General features: G+C 35.7%; 1 protein-coding gene across 4 annotated transcripts in view; it reads left to right on the top strand.

Moving 5' to 3' along the window:
• Positions 1-15,575, top strand: part of SLC9C1 (solute carrier family 9 member C1) — a 107,375-nt gene that overhangs the window by 64,893 nt on the left and 26,907 nt on the right. For all 4 annotated transcript variants that reach the window (XM_058731434.1, XM_058731436.1, XM_058731435.1 and 1 more), the window contains 5 exons: positions 4,394-4,589; positions 6,068-6,253; positions 8,119-8,268; positions 10,006-10,057; positions 11,386-11,534. In XM_058731434.1, coding sequence (XP_058587417.1) covers positions 4,394-4,589; positions 6,068-6,253; positions 8,119-8,268; positions 10,006-10,057; positions 11,386-11,534 — 733 coding nt within the window. The remainder of the gene's footprint in view (positions 1-4,393; positions 4,590-6,067; positions 6,254-8,118; positions 8,269-10,005; positions 10,058-11,385; positions 11,535-15,575) is intronic.

Genomic DNA, 15,575 nt, shown 5'->3' on the forward strand with positions numbered 1-15,575 from the left:
CTAGCACTGGGTAAGTACTTACCAGATAGGAGCATTTATTACTAAGGGCTGAATAACATTCCAATAATGTGAATGTGTAAAAAAGATGTGATGGAATCACAAACGTGAACAAGTCCAATCACCGAAAGAAACTGGATACAAAAACACACATAATTCTTAAAATTAAAAATTCAACTTAAATGATTCTGAATCGAACAAAAAGTGGGTATAGTGTATCTGTTTTAAGGGGACGCAACTAGAGCTGCACGAAGAAGAAGAAATGCCTAGAGCAATGACAAGGCTTCTGTGTCAGTATGAGGGCTCTGAGAGAAAAGGGTCAGGACACTGAGATCTAAAGTGGTAACACTTGGATGGATAGAGCTGAGGATCTTGAACCCCCACATGCTTGTGTATATGCTAACCTGGCAGAGGAGCCATCTTTTTTCCTGCTAGAGAATAGTAGCCTTCTGTCACCTTCAGTGCCCACAAATATATCACAAGGTAAAGCTTTTCTTTGTTTCCAGGTTATTCTCTACTACCTTTCATTGCTTCTAAGGTAATTTCCCGGGTCAGATCTCAACACGGTCAGAGGGGAAAATATAGTGCCTTCTTTAGGAGACTACAACTCATCTACTGAAGGAATTACAGGGCCTGACTAATACTACCAAATACTAGTAGAACATATAAGAGAATGGGTCTTGAGGGTATTGGACCACAAGGTTACAACATAAGGCCAGATTGGGGAGAATTTATTGGCATAGTGGTCTTATCCGTGATGATTCAGGGTTCAACATTCTGCCAAGGACACTTGGAGCTGGTACTATTATACTCTTGGGATGGCTCTTTGAAGCTTGACCAGGCCAATAAATTACAGGAAATGAAGTGCAGATGATAAAAATTGGAATATTTAACTAGATCATTATATGAGAATGAATGACCCACCACATGACTTTGCTCCCTGGAAAGGACCAGAGGACATTTAGTTTCATGAGGCAACACTGAGAAACTCAATGATAGATGTCTTCTGCAAGGCACAGTTGACAGTAGTGGGGGCTGCCATGGAATTCATCTTACCAGTATCGAAAGGATTTGGGAATAGCAGAAGACAGATGGCAGCACTTAAGTGTCAAAAGCAAGGTGAGCATACTCTCTTTTGTGGACAGCAAACCTGGAGTAGCGGTCAGAGTACCTTGACCTGGGAATGGTTAACAAATAATGTGTGTCAAAGGGCAATATAGACAAATAGTTAACTACATTTTACTTGACTTTTCTAAAGATAGAGAAATGGTGAGCAAAGGGATCAGATCAACTACTACAAAGGAAGATCATGATTCCCCACCCTTTCCTTCTGAGTCAGTTCTCAGAACCAGAGCCCTTGAGAAAGATCTACAGCAATACCACAAATACATGGGATAAATATTGCCTCAATCTTTTCTCAGATCGACCTTTAAGTCACTTTACCAGAGTTACTTTGCATTGAGAAAAAGAAAATACCCTGGGGAGCCTGGGTGGCTCAGTCAGTTAAGTGTCCAACTTCGGCTCAGGTCATGATCTCTCGGTCCACGAGTTCGAGCCCTGCATCGGGCTCTGTGCTTACAGCTCAGAGCCTGGAGCCTGTTTCAGATTCTGTGTCTCCCTCTCTCTCTCTGACTCTCCCCCGTTCATGCTCTGTCTCTCTCTGTCTCGAAAATAAATAAACGTTAAAAAAAATTAAAAAAAAAAAAAAAAGAATACCCAGACTTTTTTAAAGACCATGGGATATGGCATTAGAAATGGTACTGATACCAAAGGCTTGAAATGTTGTTATAGCTCTCAAGTTAGACAGGAAGCTTTTAGGCCAGATAATATATGGGAGTCTCTGACCCAGTCTGTTTCATAATAATCCAGCAAGTCCACTGTGTGGTTATTTCCCTGAATCCCCAAGTGTATAGATGGGATGAGTATATCAATGATATACAATGAGGAAATTACAGTCTTTTCAGTAAATGACATTGGGAAAACTGGACAGCTACATGCAAAATAATGGAACTAGACCACTATCTGACACCATACACAAAAATAATCTTGAAATGGACTAAAGTCTTGAATGTAAGACATGAAACCATAAAACTCCCAGAGGAAAACATGGGAGATACACTCCATGATAGCAGTCTTGGCAATGACTTTTTGGATTTGACATCAAAAACAAAGTCAACAAAACCAAAAGTAAACAAGTGGTACTACATCAAACTTAAAATTTTCTGCACATGGTCTCCTGGGTGGCTCAGTTGGGTAAGCATCTGACTCTTGATTTTGGCTCAGGCCACAATGATCTCACAGTCAGGGGATAGGCATAGAGTCTGCTTAAGATTCTCCCTCTCTCTCCCTCTCTCTCTACCCCTCTCCCACTTATGTGTGTGCATGTGCTCTCTCTCTCTCTCTCTCTCTCTCTCTCTCTCTGTCTCTCAAAAATAAATAGGGACACCTGGGTAGCTCAGTCAGTTGAGCATCCAACTTCGGCTTAGGTCATGATCTCATGGCTCGTGGATTTGAGCCCCATGTCAGGCTCTGTGCTGACAGCTTAGAGCCTGGAATCCACTTTGGATTCTGTGTCTCCCTCTCTCTCTACTCCCTTGCCCCCGCTCATACTCTGTCTCTCCTTCAAAAATAAATAAACATTAAAAAATATTTTTTAATTAAAAAATAAATAAAACAAGTGATCTTAAAATTAAAATAAATAAAAAATAAAAACCTTCTGCACAGAAAAAAACAAAATTAAAAGCTATGGAGTGGGAGAAAATATTTGCAAATCATGTATCTGATAAGGGGTTAGTAACTGATAGGTGTAAAGAACTCATACAATTCAATAACAACAACAATAAAAAAGCAAAACAACACCCTATTAAATAATGCTCAGAGGAAATAAATAGATACTTTTCCAAAGAAGACATACAAATGGTAAAAAAAAATACCTGAAAATGTGCTTAATATCACTACTCCTCGGGGGAATGCAAATCAAAATGCAATGAAATATCACCTCACACCTGTTAGAATGCCTATCATCAAAAAGACAAGAGAGGGGTGCCTGGGTGGCGCAGTCGGTTAAGCATCCGACTTCAGCCAGGTCACGATCTCACGGTCTGTGAGTTCGAGCCCCGCGTCAGGCTCTGGGCTGATGGCTCAGAGCCTGGAGCCTGCTTCCGATTCTGTGTCTCCCTCTCTCTCTGTCCCTCCCCCGTTCATGCTCTGTCTCTCTCTGTCCCAAAAATAAATAAACGTTGAAAAAAAAAAAAAAAATTTAAAAAAAAAAAAAAAAAAAAAGACAAGAGATAGTACATGTTGGCAAAGATGTGGAAAAAAAAGAACCCTTGTACACTGTTGATAAGTATGTAAATTGATGCAGCCACTATGGAAAGCAGCTTGGAGATTCCTCAAAATAATCAAAATAGAACTACCATATGATCTAGCAATCCAGTGAAAACTCCTTTCATATCCAAGGGAAATAAAAACAAGATATCAAAGAGATCTGCACTCCCATGTTCAATGCAACATTATTCACAGTAGCTAAGATATGAAAATAACCTAATTGTCCATCAGTGTATGATTGATTGAAGAAAATAAGGTATATGAGAATATTATTTGCCATGAGAAAGAAGGAAATCCTTCCTTTTGCAACAATACAGATGGACGTCAAGGGCATTATGATAAGTGAAAATAAGCCCGAAAAAGACAAATACTGCATGATATCACTAATGTGTTGAGTATACAAAAGAAAAAAATGAAAAAGTCAACTCATAGAAATAGAGAATAGCAAAGTGGTTACCTGGTTACCAGCTGAGGGGTTGAAGAAATAAAGAAAGGATGGTAAAAGGTTACAAACTTTCAGCTAGAAGATGAATCGGGTCTGAGAATCTGATATAAGACACAGTGACTCTAGCTGAAAACCCTCAATAGTATAGTTGAAATTTGTTAAAGGACTAGAACCTGAAAGGTCTCATCCCCCACAGAAGGTAATCATAGGACGTGATGGATATGTTAATTCATTAGTGTGGGGACTCTTTTCATATAAAACATATATATATGTTTAAGATTCTGTGTCTCCCTCTCTCTCTGCCCCTCCCCTGTTCATGCTCTGTCTCTCTCTGTCTCAAAAATAAATAAACGTTAAAAAAAAAATTTTTTTTTAAAGTAAAAGTGAATGAAAGTTGACGAAGGTGGGTGAAAAAGAAAGGAAATCAGCCTGAAGACATTTAGCAGAGGGGGAAATTAAAAGGACAGCATCTGAAGTGGGATGTCAGAAAGTGTTAGGGAGTGACTGTTCCTACCCAGAACTAAGCTGGCTTCTGTGCTATAGATGATTAGAACATAGCTGAGCATATAATGAAAATAATTCCGTATAATTATTTTATCAGATAAAACTTATTTTTTTTTGCAGACATTGCTTTCTTCAGTCATGCCATAAAATCGTATTTACTAATGAATTTGAGTATGTTGGATATCTTGTGATAATGATGAATATGTTTCCGATTACAATTTCTTGGATACCTGAATTAAATGATATCTATGAGCATGAATTAAAATATTCTAACTACTTTTTTCTTACATTTTATATCATGGAGGCCCTACTTAAGGTAATCCAAAATTGTGTGTGTATGTGTGTGTGTGTGTGTGCATGAACATGCTATATGTCTCACAGAGAGATTCCCTAACTTCATTTTTCAGCATTAGCTACACACAATTTTCTAAAGGAGTATGTGAAATTCTCTTTCACTTCTCAAACAAATAAACTTTAATTTTTAAAGGTAAATTTTTGGGGCGCCTGGGTGGTTCAGTTGGTTTAGCATCCGACTTCAGCTCAGGTCACGATCTCACCGTCCATGGGTGTGAGTTCCGCATCAGGCTCTGTGCTGACAGCTCAGAGCCTGGAGCTTGCTTCAGATTCTGTGTCTCCCTCTCTCTCTGCCCCTCCCCTGCTCGCGCTCTATCTCTCAAAAATAAATAAAACGTTAAAGGTAAGTAAATTTTTAAGGCAACTCAATAGCCAACATCTATACTTTAAGAACTGATTTTGTATTTGCACAAATAAAGTTCAAAATGGTGTGTGTTGAAGGGAGTTTCAAAGGTGTTGGCAGTGTTCTTAAACTTAGCAGGGTAGTAGTGTTCATTTTATTTTTTTAATACTAGATAGATAAACAGATAGATAGGTAGAGTGATACATATCCCTGTAAACTTGAAAAACATTTCATGATTTGATTTTTAAATCAAATATAAAGGTAGTTGTAAAATGAGGAAATAAACCCCCACAAATTGATTATAGTATTGTGTCATATGGATCGAAAAGCGGAGGTTGAGTATGTGAGTACATAGCTTGATGAACAAAAATAAGGGAAAAGTCAGAAGCAACACTAGGACGCCCACAAGAAAGAAAGTCACTCCCAGTGACTGGAGCTTAGGGATGGGTTGGTCAGCATGGAGATTGGAAAGGTGTTAGATTTGCATGAAGGATATGGTATATGAGATAGGAGATGTGGACGTAAAGAATAAAGAGCTTCACACACCATGCCTATCTCATTCACTTCCCTGGCATCAACTACCATTTATAGTCTAATGACTTCCCAATTCAGTTCCCTGCTCAGATTTTATCAAGAACCTCAGATCATATAGACAACTGATGACTGGATCTCCCCAACAAAATACTGTGCAAACATCTCAAACAGCATATTCTTAACAAATTTATCTTCTGTAAGCCTACTCTCCCTTCAAAATTCCACTGGAAATCCAATTTCCCAGGCTTGAATCCAGTCATTTTTAATACTTCCCATTCTTTTAGCTATAGTAGGTTTTCTGAAACAAAGAAGGAATGAAAGAATGAACTGTCATAAAATAGTAGGGAATTTTGAATATTTTCTCCCTTGGAATGGACGCTTCAATATTCCAACCATTTTAATTTCAAGTTAATATGATTATTTACTAGTATTTCAGACAAGTAGTCTTAAGGTAGATCAGAGAAAAAAACCTAATGAGTGATATTTCAGTTATTGTAGAAAATGTTGCAGTAAAAGCAAAAACAAACAAGATAATGTGTTGTTGTTTTTTTTTAAATCAACAGATGGCTGCAATGAGGAAGGAATATTTTTCACATACCTGGAATCTATTTGAGTTGACAATTACATTAGTCGGCATCATAGATGTAATTCTTATTGAGACAAATTACATTACTTATACTTTTGAATTTATTCAAACTGTAATCTTTTTTAAAATTGTTCAATTTCTTCGCATACTACGTATTTTAAAGGTAAAGAACTATAAAATCATTCCTTTTCAAATTCTAATGACTGCTTCATGAGATATGGACTAAAGTTTACTAGTTTTATGGCTTCCACTTTCTATTGGAATGATGTTTATATTTCAAATGTTATATCCCTTTCACAAATTAAATTTTGTAACAGTGTTTTATGAGTATCCAAATTATATTTGTAGTTTACTTAGCATATGAAAGTATAGAAATGTTCATCACAGCTTTTCCTTGAATAGAGTACATGACAAATTCCGTATTAATGTAAATATAAACTAACCCCAAAATTATGTATATTTTTATAGATACCTGGTATAGATACCTGGTATAAAATCAACAAAACAACCATGCAAACCATTCACAGTGACAAAACAAATAGTATAAATTCATACACATCACGAAACCAAAAAATGCACATTTCATGTTACATAAATTCATAGTAATATAAAATCACAGCATCAAAATGACCTTTGATTGTCTAATACACCTTTCTATGACAAGTATGATATTTTTTCTATACAATTATTTCAATGACATGAAACTCACTCATCACAAAGCATATGAAGTATGTATATGGATACAGATATACTCTCCCTCTCTCTCACCACCTCTCTCTCTCTTCATACACAAATAAGGTACATACACATACAAGCACCGTGAGAGATACAAGGCTAAGTAAAACATAGTTCATCTAGAAATAAAACTAATAGGTTAGAATCTTTACATTTAAAGTTTTTTTACATATGCTTAAAAAATAATTGTGCTACCAAGAGAAATAACTAGGTCTAAAAGTATGCAACTGGTAGCTTTTCCAGTTTTACTACTAAATGAGACCGTAAGTAATGCTAGTGTGCAATTTGACCTAAGGAAGGCAAGTAAAGTGTATTCAGTGACTACTTAATTCTTTCTGATGGGAAGATATGCAGAGTCTACCAAATATTTTAAATGAAAAAAACTGGTAAACAACTTAAGAAAAGTTTGTATATATATTCAGGAAACTCTGAACTCTTATCTTATGTCAGATGATAGTCCTTGGAACATGAAGACAAATTATCTGTACTGTCTACCCCCAGAGAACTCATTGTAGAAGGGAAATGATATGTCATCTAGATGTTCCAATGTTATATTGTAGAATATACAAGTGCAAAACAGAGTCTGTACACAATGCTAATGAGATTTAAAAAAAAAAAAAAGACTTCCTTTATTAGGTGATACTTGTGATAGTTGAACTGAATCTTGAAAGATGAACATAAACTAGCTCTTCTAGGATTAATGGCAGGTGGTTGGAAGGCAGACTATGGAAGTTATGGAGCATAGACAGGACACCAAAAATAGCCAACTCTACTGAAGTGAGGGGATTGCTCAGTGCTAAGAGATAATCTGGAAATGTAAACCTCAGCAAAGAAACCACGCGAAGTTAATGGTGGGGTCACACAAGAAGCATAATTGTGGTGGGTTCTAACCCCCAAATAAACCTTCTAGCAAGAAGGTTAGTAGGAGATTTTGCAGGTAAAATAGCAATACTTTATAGACATTTTTTGACTTAAGCCCAAAAGATTAATTGCTTTGTTTTCCAAGAAGTTAAGTCAGTTGAAAATAACATCCAGTTCTCTATAAGGGACATAAGTAAAGAGTAAAGTCATCACTTCACATAGGTGCCCAACGTTATTAGTTACTAGGAAATAGCTGTAGTCATGAAGTTATAAAGTTATCATGAATAAAATAACTAAGAACCTCGACAGGTTACTATAGTTACCGTTGAAAGAATGTTATTTCTTAGCATTATCTACTTTAGGTAAACTAATAGACATATAATTAACTAAATGTATACAATTTATATTAAATAGTAGTTCTGCTTTTTTCAGCTCATAACCCCCAAGTTGCTGCAAATAATAGATAAAAAGATGAGTCATCAGCTATCCTTTAAATATGCTATACTAAAAGGTTATATCCAAGGTGAAGCAGACATAATGACTATAATTGATCAAATTTCAAGTTCTAAGCAAGTTAAACAGGTGAGAAAAACTTTAAATACTAAGGAGAGGGTTTACTCCTCCAGTCCCTCCGCTGCCCCACCCATTATGTTCTCTGTCCCTATGTGTAGGTGTGGTCCCTGACTCCTGATTCCCTGAGTGATTTCTGTAAAAACTTAAACTAGTCTACACCTGTATTACTCAAATGCCTCCTTACTGAAATGTCTGTGCCACAGTAGCAAGTCATGAGGCTTTTGCAACCCACCTTTTCATTCTTGTGGAAGCTCTTGTGACGCCTGTGTGCAGTGGGTAGTTCCCTCCTGATCCAAGTTGCAGGATCTTTCACCTATAGCTGTGCTCAACAGGAAACACTGGAGGATGAGACGTGATGGCAGTGTTGATCAACCAGAACTTCCTCATAGTTCCCAAAGGCTCCCCTCCTGTCTATATGCCTCATTTCCCCACGGTAAATAGTAATAGAAGCAAAGGATGGGGATCTGGAAACTGGGAAGAGTAATAATAACTCATCTAGAAGGAAACCTTGTCTAATTCTTTCATTACACAGCCAAGAGAGGTTGAATGATTACGCTCAAAGTCACATAGGTAGTAAACAGCAAAGAGAATTCTAGGGCCTAAGTTCTAGATTTTAGTTTTCTTTTTTCTTTCTTTTCTTTTTTTTTCTTTCCTTTTTTTTTTTTTTTTTTTTTTTTTTTTTTTTTTTTTTAGTGAGCTCTACACCCAATGTGTGGCTCCAACAGTTGCATGCTCTACTGACTGAGCCAGCCAGACACCCCCTAGATTTTGTTTTTTACCGTTCTGACTGAGGCAGACTAACACTATGTTCTCACAAGTTTGTCAACTATGTGAAACATTTACCTTTCAAGGCAATTTAGAACATCTAAATTCTGTGTAAAATGTACCCAAATCTCGATAGTCAGGAAAATTGAACTGATGATATGTAGTAGAACACAAAATTATCTTTCTTTTCTTTATCACCTGGAACTTTAAAACTGTTTTCTTGGTGGTGCCTGGGTGGTTCAGTCGGTTGAACGACCGACTCTTGGTTTCTACTCAGGTCATGATCTCATGGTTTGTGGGTTCGAGACCCACATCAGGCTCTGAGCTGACAATGAGGAGCTTGCTTGGGATTCTCTCTCTCCCTCTCTCTCTGACCCTCCCCTGCTCATGCTGTCTCTGTCTCTCTCAAAATAAATAAACATAAAAAAAATAAATAAATCAAACTGTTTTCCTGAATTTTGTTACCTTTTCTAACCTGGAAAAAGGATATTTAGCCCTGGAATTTGAGAATACACAGTAGGAAATATAAAAGGACCTGAATCTCTAAGATGTTGTCTGGTTTTAGTCCCTACTGCTCTCACACAGCTTGGCCAAACATTTTACCTCACTTAAGATTGAAAGCTTCCCCTGTATCCCCAATTTAGAGGCTTTAATAACATTGAAGAGGAAAATATCTACCATGTGTGTGTTTTTCAGAATCAATAGTAACCTAAAGCAAGTTACTTTTAGAGAAAAAAAATATGACTTGCCTTCAGGCTTCTCAAAATCAACCTGTTATGCCACTTTTTACTCTCTCTACCACTCTTCCTGGAGCAAATTAAGGTTATTGCACAAAACTCAGTTCTAATCCCTAAAAAGCTCCCCATCATATTTTTCTTTAAAGTTATTAGTTAGGTTAAAAATCCATCAGCTGCAAATGTAAAGACATTTTATAACAGCTTGTTTTCCAATGGGGATAATGCTTCTTCTTTTATTTCGTAGGTATTATTAAGGAGGATAATGAAGAATACAGGACATGCTCTGAAAGAGCTAGGTAGGTAACCCTCATTCTAAAGATTAAGCACACCCATCTCTTATTATCATTACTTCTGAAAGGCAGTTGTTTTGACAACTAAACCGATTGTTAAGGCAACCTATTTATTACTAATAATAGAGTGAGTAACTTCAACAATCAGCATGATCATATCTTTGGCTGCATGGGTTTAGTGTAATATTACCTCTCCACGCTTTTTCTTTCTGCCCTATACCTCAATGAAGCCCTTTTAATTCCTCTTTAAAGGAAACACATTAGCACTGCATGTTTATACACACTATTATCACCTTATAAATTCTATTTTCTTCCAAACCAAAAGTACACATACCTTCCTGAGCAATACAGGGGAAAAAGTTACTTTTTCTCTCCACTTGCCATAGAGTTGCCATGTGAAGATTTAGCTTTATAAGTTGAAATCACAACCGAGCTTCACAGATCTCTGATATGTCTCCTGGAAGGCTCTATGCCTAAACATGGCACCAGCTTATTCCCTGAGTCATGCCACATCATGCTCCTAGTAGAGGATTAATACTGGAAATGGGACAGACACACTCCTATAGTATAGTGTTCATGTGTGAGGAGAAGGAGGGGGTTTGATACCAGATGGTGGGCAGTAAAAGAGTACAGCAAGCATGAGAATGGAACTGGACTTGAGAGATCTTGCACGGCAGATAGTCATCAAGCCAGACAAGAAGTCATCACCAAGGAAAAGCCCAAATGTAGAATCTAAGTGAATGAAGCTCTGTGGGCATTTAGGAATCCAGATAAGACAGGCAGAAGAGCATAAAAGCCCAAATGTAGAATCTAAGTGAATGAAGCTCTGTGGGCATTTAGGAATCCAGATAAGACAGGCAGAAGAGCATAGATGGATGAGTCATCTAGACGCACAGGCATGCTGGGTGGGCAATAACCCAGGATGAATGAGAGGACTTAATCAAAAGCCATATCTAAGTGCACAGTTTGTAGTCAAAAATCCTAATTCAAACAGAATGGAAAAGCGGGACATAAACCCCAGACCTAGAAACCAGAAGAGCCTCTCAGTGTTCCATGCAAGTGGATCAGTGTAACTGCTAATCCTACGACTGGGGTTGTCTGTCCTTCCTCATGGGCATAGGTGTAAGTACAAGCCGACAAGAAAATGGTAAACAGAACTATGCTGCTGCTGGTGAATTATGATTGATTGCAGAGGACTCATCAGGGAAAGATATATTTCTCTGTGTTGAGGGTTGTACTCCATGGATTTAGAGCAAAAATATTGAGCTTATTGTCCACATGAAATATTTAAATAATGTTCTTATTTTTTCTGAAAATATTGTGTTATTTTTCAGGCTACTTAGAGTATGATCACCCGGAAATTGCTATTACTATGAAAACAAAGGAGGAGATTAATGTCATGCTCAATTTGGCTAGAGAAATTGTTAAGGTTTTTAGGTCAAAAGGGATTATTCATAAAATCGAAGGTTCTGAAATTAATAAGGTAAGGTAGCATATTTTAAAAACAAATATACTTTCTTGATATATAGTCATCCATGATCTTCAAACCTACTTTTGATTTTCCATTACAGACCATCTCTGGTATATGAATATCCACATTAAAATAATTGTCTAAAGAAAAGCACATACCATAAAGCATTTCCTTCTTGAATTCCAGTGGTCAGCTTTTCTTTCCATTTCTTGCCAAAGTGAGGGACCATCTCTTTCTATGCTTTGCTCCCAAATCAGGGGTATGATAAAACTACTCCTTACTAAGCTAGAGTGGGTATCAATATTTTCCTGGGAATTATCTGTGCCACCAAAACAGCTTTTCCCATAGAATTCCATGATTTATAAGAACACCCATCTATAGGGTGAAAAATAACTACATTTCCTTTCTCTAAGTTAATTATTAGTACCATGACATATAAAAATATAGAGGGTCCCACTAATTCCATAAGTAGAAAATTTATTCCCCAAATTGGGAACCGTATAAAAAAAATCCAAAAGCTATTATGCTTGTGAATACATATACAAAACTTTTAAACATAATAGTAGCTAATTGAATCTTGTAACATATTAAAAGTTTAGTAAGTATATATTATTAGTAAGTAATATATTAGTAAGTAATATATATTATAACATATATATTAGTAAGTAATATACTATGACTAAGAAGGTTTTAGCTCATAAAATAGCTATAGAACTTATTCAAAGATTTAAAAAGAAGAAAAAAACATTTGACAAAATTAATTGTTCAAAATATTTTTAACAATTCTTACAAGACTAATAAATAGCATCTTTAATCCAATAAAGAGTTTCTATTAAAAATTTAAAACGAACATAGTATTAGATGTCAAAACACTTATAAGTATACCATTTAAGGTCAGGAAAAAGAAGTCTTAGCCAGGTCAAGAAAAAAAAAAAAGGAAATTGAGAGGTAAAATTTTGGGGAAAAGGAAAAGACAGTTATTATATGTTGATGGTTTAATTTAAAATCCTAGAGAATTAATAGACTTAATAAGATATATTAAGCCTAATAATATAGGCTTAATAAGATAAATTATAGAATATTCAGAAATACTATCAACATTCAAAATTCTTCCCCAACTAAAGAAAATATAGAAAAATATTCTATTCACAGTATTAATTAAAAACTAAATCCTTAAGTGTGAACCTAACATTAAATATATAACACTTATGTGGCAAGAACTGAAAGGCATATTTGAACATGTAGAAAAAAAATCAGTCACATTGAAGACACAACAATGGGAATTATCATATTTGAGGAACAGAAAGAAAAAGATTGAAGAAAAGTGAACAAAATCTAAGGGACTCGTGCGATCCAACATATGCACTGTGGGAATCTCACAAGGAGAGAGAGAGATAGAGACAGAGGGAATATCTGAAGAAATAATGGCTGCAAACTTCCCAAATTAGATGAAAGACATAAATATTAACATTCAAGAAGGTCAATACATTCCAAGTTGGATGAACTCAAAAAAACCCACACCAAGACACATTGTAATCAAGCTGTCAAAAGACAAAGTGAAAATTTGTAAATCAGCCAGAGAAGCAACTCATCACACATGAGCAAGCCTCAATACAATTATTATCAGATTTCTCATCAGAAACTTCAGAGATCAGAAAGAAGCAGGCTGATATATTCAAAGTGCTAAAAGAAAAAAAAAACTATCAACCAAAAATCCTATATCCAGCAAAACTGTCCTGCAGAAATGAGGGAGAAATTAAGACATTCCCAGATGAACAAAAGTGGAGGGAGTTTATTATGACTAGATCTTCCCTGAAAGAAATGTTAAAAGGAGCCCTACATATTGAAAGGGCAGAAGACAATAACTGGAACCCATATGAAGAAATAAAGATCTTAGTAAAGATAACTACATGGGCAATGATAAAAGATAATATTATTGTAATATTTTTTTTGCAACTCCACTTTTTTTTGTTTTCTACATGATTAAGAGACTAGAACATTTGAAACAATTATTGGTCTAAAAGCTAACATTATGATAATGTTGACTTGTAAGTCTATATGTTGTTTCCTACATCATATAAGAGACTACGCATTTAAAAACATATATATTTTGGACACACAACGTATAAAGATATAAATTTGTAACAACAGAAAGGAGTGTGGATGGAACAGCAGAGTTTTATATGTCATGAAAGTTAAGCTGATATACATTTCAATTAGAGTACTACACTCTAGGGTGTTAAATGTAATCATCATGGAAATTAAAAGGTAAGTAACAAAGAATATACCCAAAAAATAAATGAGAAAGGAATTTAAGTGTTTCACTCCAAAAAAAACAAAAAACAAAAAACAAAACAAAACAAAAACAAAACAAAACAAAACAAAACAAAAAACCCTACGTGCAAAAGAAGCCAGTATGTAGGAAATAAAGGACAAAAAGCTATATGTAGGAAAAATAGTAAAATAATGGAAGTAACTGTTCCCTTATAAGTAATTACTTTAAATATAAATGGATTTGACTCTCCAAACAAAACACAAAGATTGGCAAAATAGACAAAAAACATGATCCAACTATATGACGTTCCTGGGAAACCTGGATATCCTCATGCAAAAGAATGAAGTTGCACCCCTACCTGACACCATTTACAAAAACTAACTCAAAATGAACCCATGACCTAATGTAAGACCTAACACTGTAAAACTCTTAGAAGAAAATAGAGGGCAAAATTTCATGATACTGTATTTGACAATAAGTTATTAAAATGACACCAAAGGCACGGGCAACAAAAGAAAAAAATAGAAAAAGTGGACTTCATGAAAATTAGGAAATTTAAAAAAATGTACATTATGACCTTCATGTGCATCAAAAGGCACTATCACCAAAATAAAAATGCAACAAACAGAATAGGAGAAAATATTTGCAAATCATGTATTGGATAAGGAATTAATATACAGAATATATAGAGAACTCTTGAAAGTCAACAACAAAAACCAAGCAGCTCAATTCAAAAATAGGCAAAGGACTTGGATAGATATTTTCTTCAAAAAAGATACACAAATAACCAATAAACACACGAAAAGATGCTTAACACCATTAATTATTAAGGAAATGCAAATCAAAACTACAATGAAATCTTCATACCAATTAGGATGAGTATCATCAAAGAAACCAAAACCAAAAACCCTGTACATCATTGGTGGGGATGTAAAATGGTACAGCCACTGTGAAAAACAGTATGGCACTTAAGAAGAATTTCCCTAAGTTTTAGCAATTCCACTTCTGAGAATATACTTTAAAAAACTGAGAGTAAGATCTCAAAGAGATCCCAGCGGCATTCCTTTGTTTTTGTTTTTGTTTTTATTCTCAAGTTAGTTAACATACAGTGTAGTCTTGGCTTCAAGAGTAGAACCCAATGATTCATCCCTTACATATGACACCCAGTGCTCATCCCAAAAAGTGCTCCTTAATGCCTGTCACCCACTTAACCCACCCCCTACCCACATCCTCCCCATCAACCCTCTGTTTGTTCTCTGTATTTAAGAGTCTCTTATGGCTTGTCTCCCTCTTTGTTTTTATCTTATTTTTCTTTCCCTTGCCCTATGTTCATCTGTTAAGTTTCTCAAATTCCACATATGAGTTAAATCATATATCTCTCTGACTGATTTATTTCACTTAGCATAATACCCTCTAGTTCCATCCACGTTGTTGCAAATGGCAAGATTTCATTCTTTTTCATACCAAGTAGTATTCCATTGTATATGTATATACCACATCTTCTCAACCAATTCATCAATTGATGGACATTTGGGCTCTCTCCATAATTTGCCTATTGTTGATAGCACTCCAGTAGCATTGTTTACACTAGCTAAGAAAAAGAAGCAATTGAAGTGTCCACTGATGGATGAATGGGTAAGCAAAATGTGGTATATACTCAGAATGGAATACTACTCAGCCTTTTAAAAAAGAAGAAAATTCTGGGGCACCTGGGTGGCTCAGTCGGTTAAGCGTCCGACTTCAGCTCAGGTCACGATCTCGCGGTCTGTGAGTTCGAG

Source organism: Neofelis nebulosa, chromosome 5 (genome assembly GCF_028018385.1).
Source record: "Neofelis nebulosa isolate mNeoNeb1 chromosome 5, mNeoNeb1.pri, whole genome shotgun sequence".
NCBI classification, from domain to species: domain Eukaryota; kingdom Metazoa; phylum Chordata; class Mammalia; order Carnivora; family Felidae; genus Neofelis; species Neofelis nebulosa.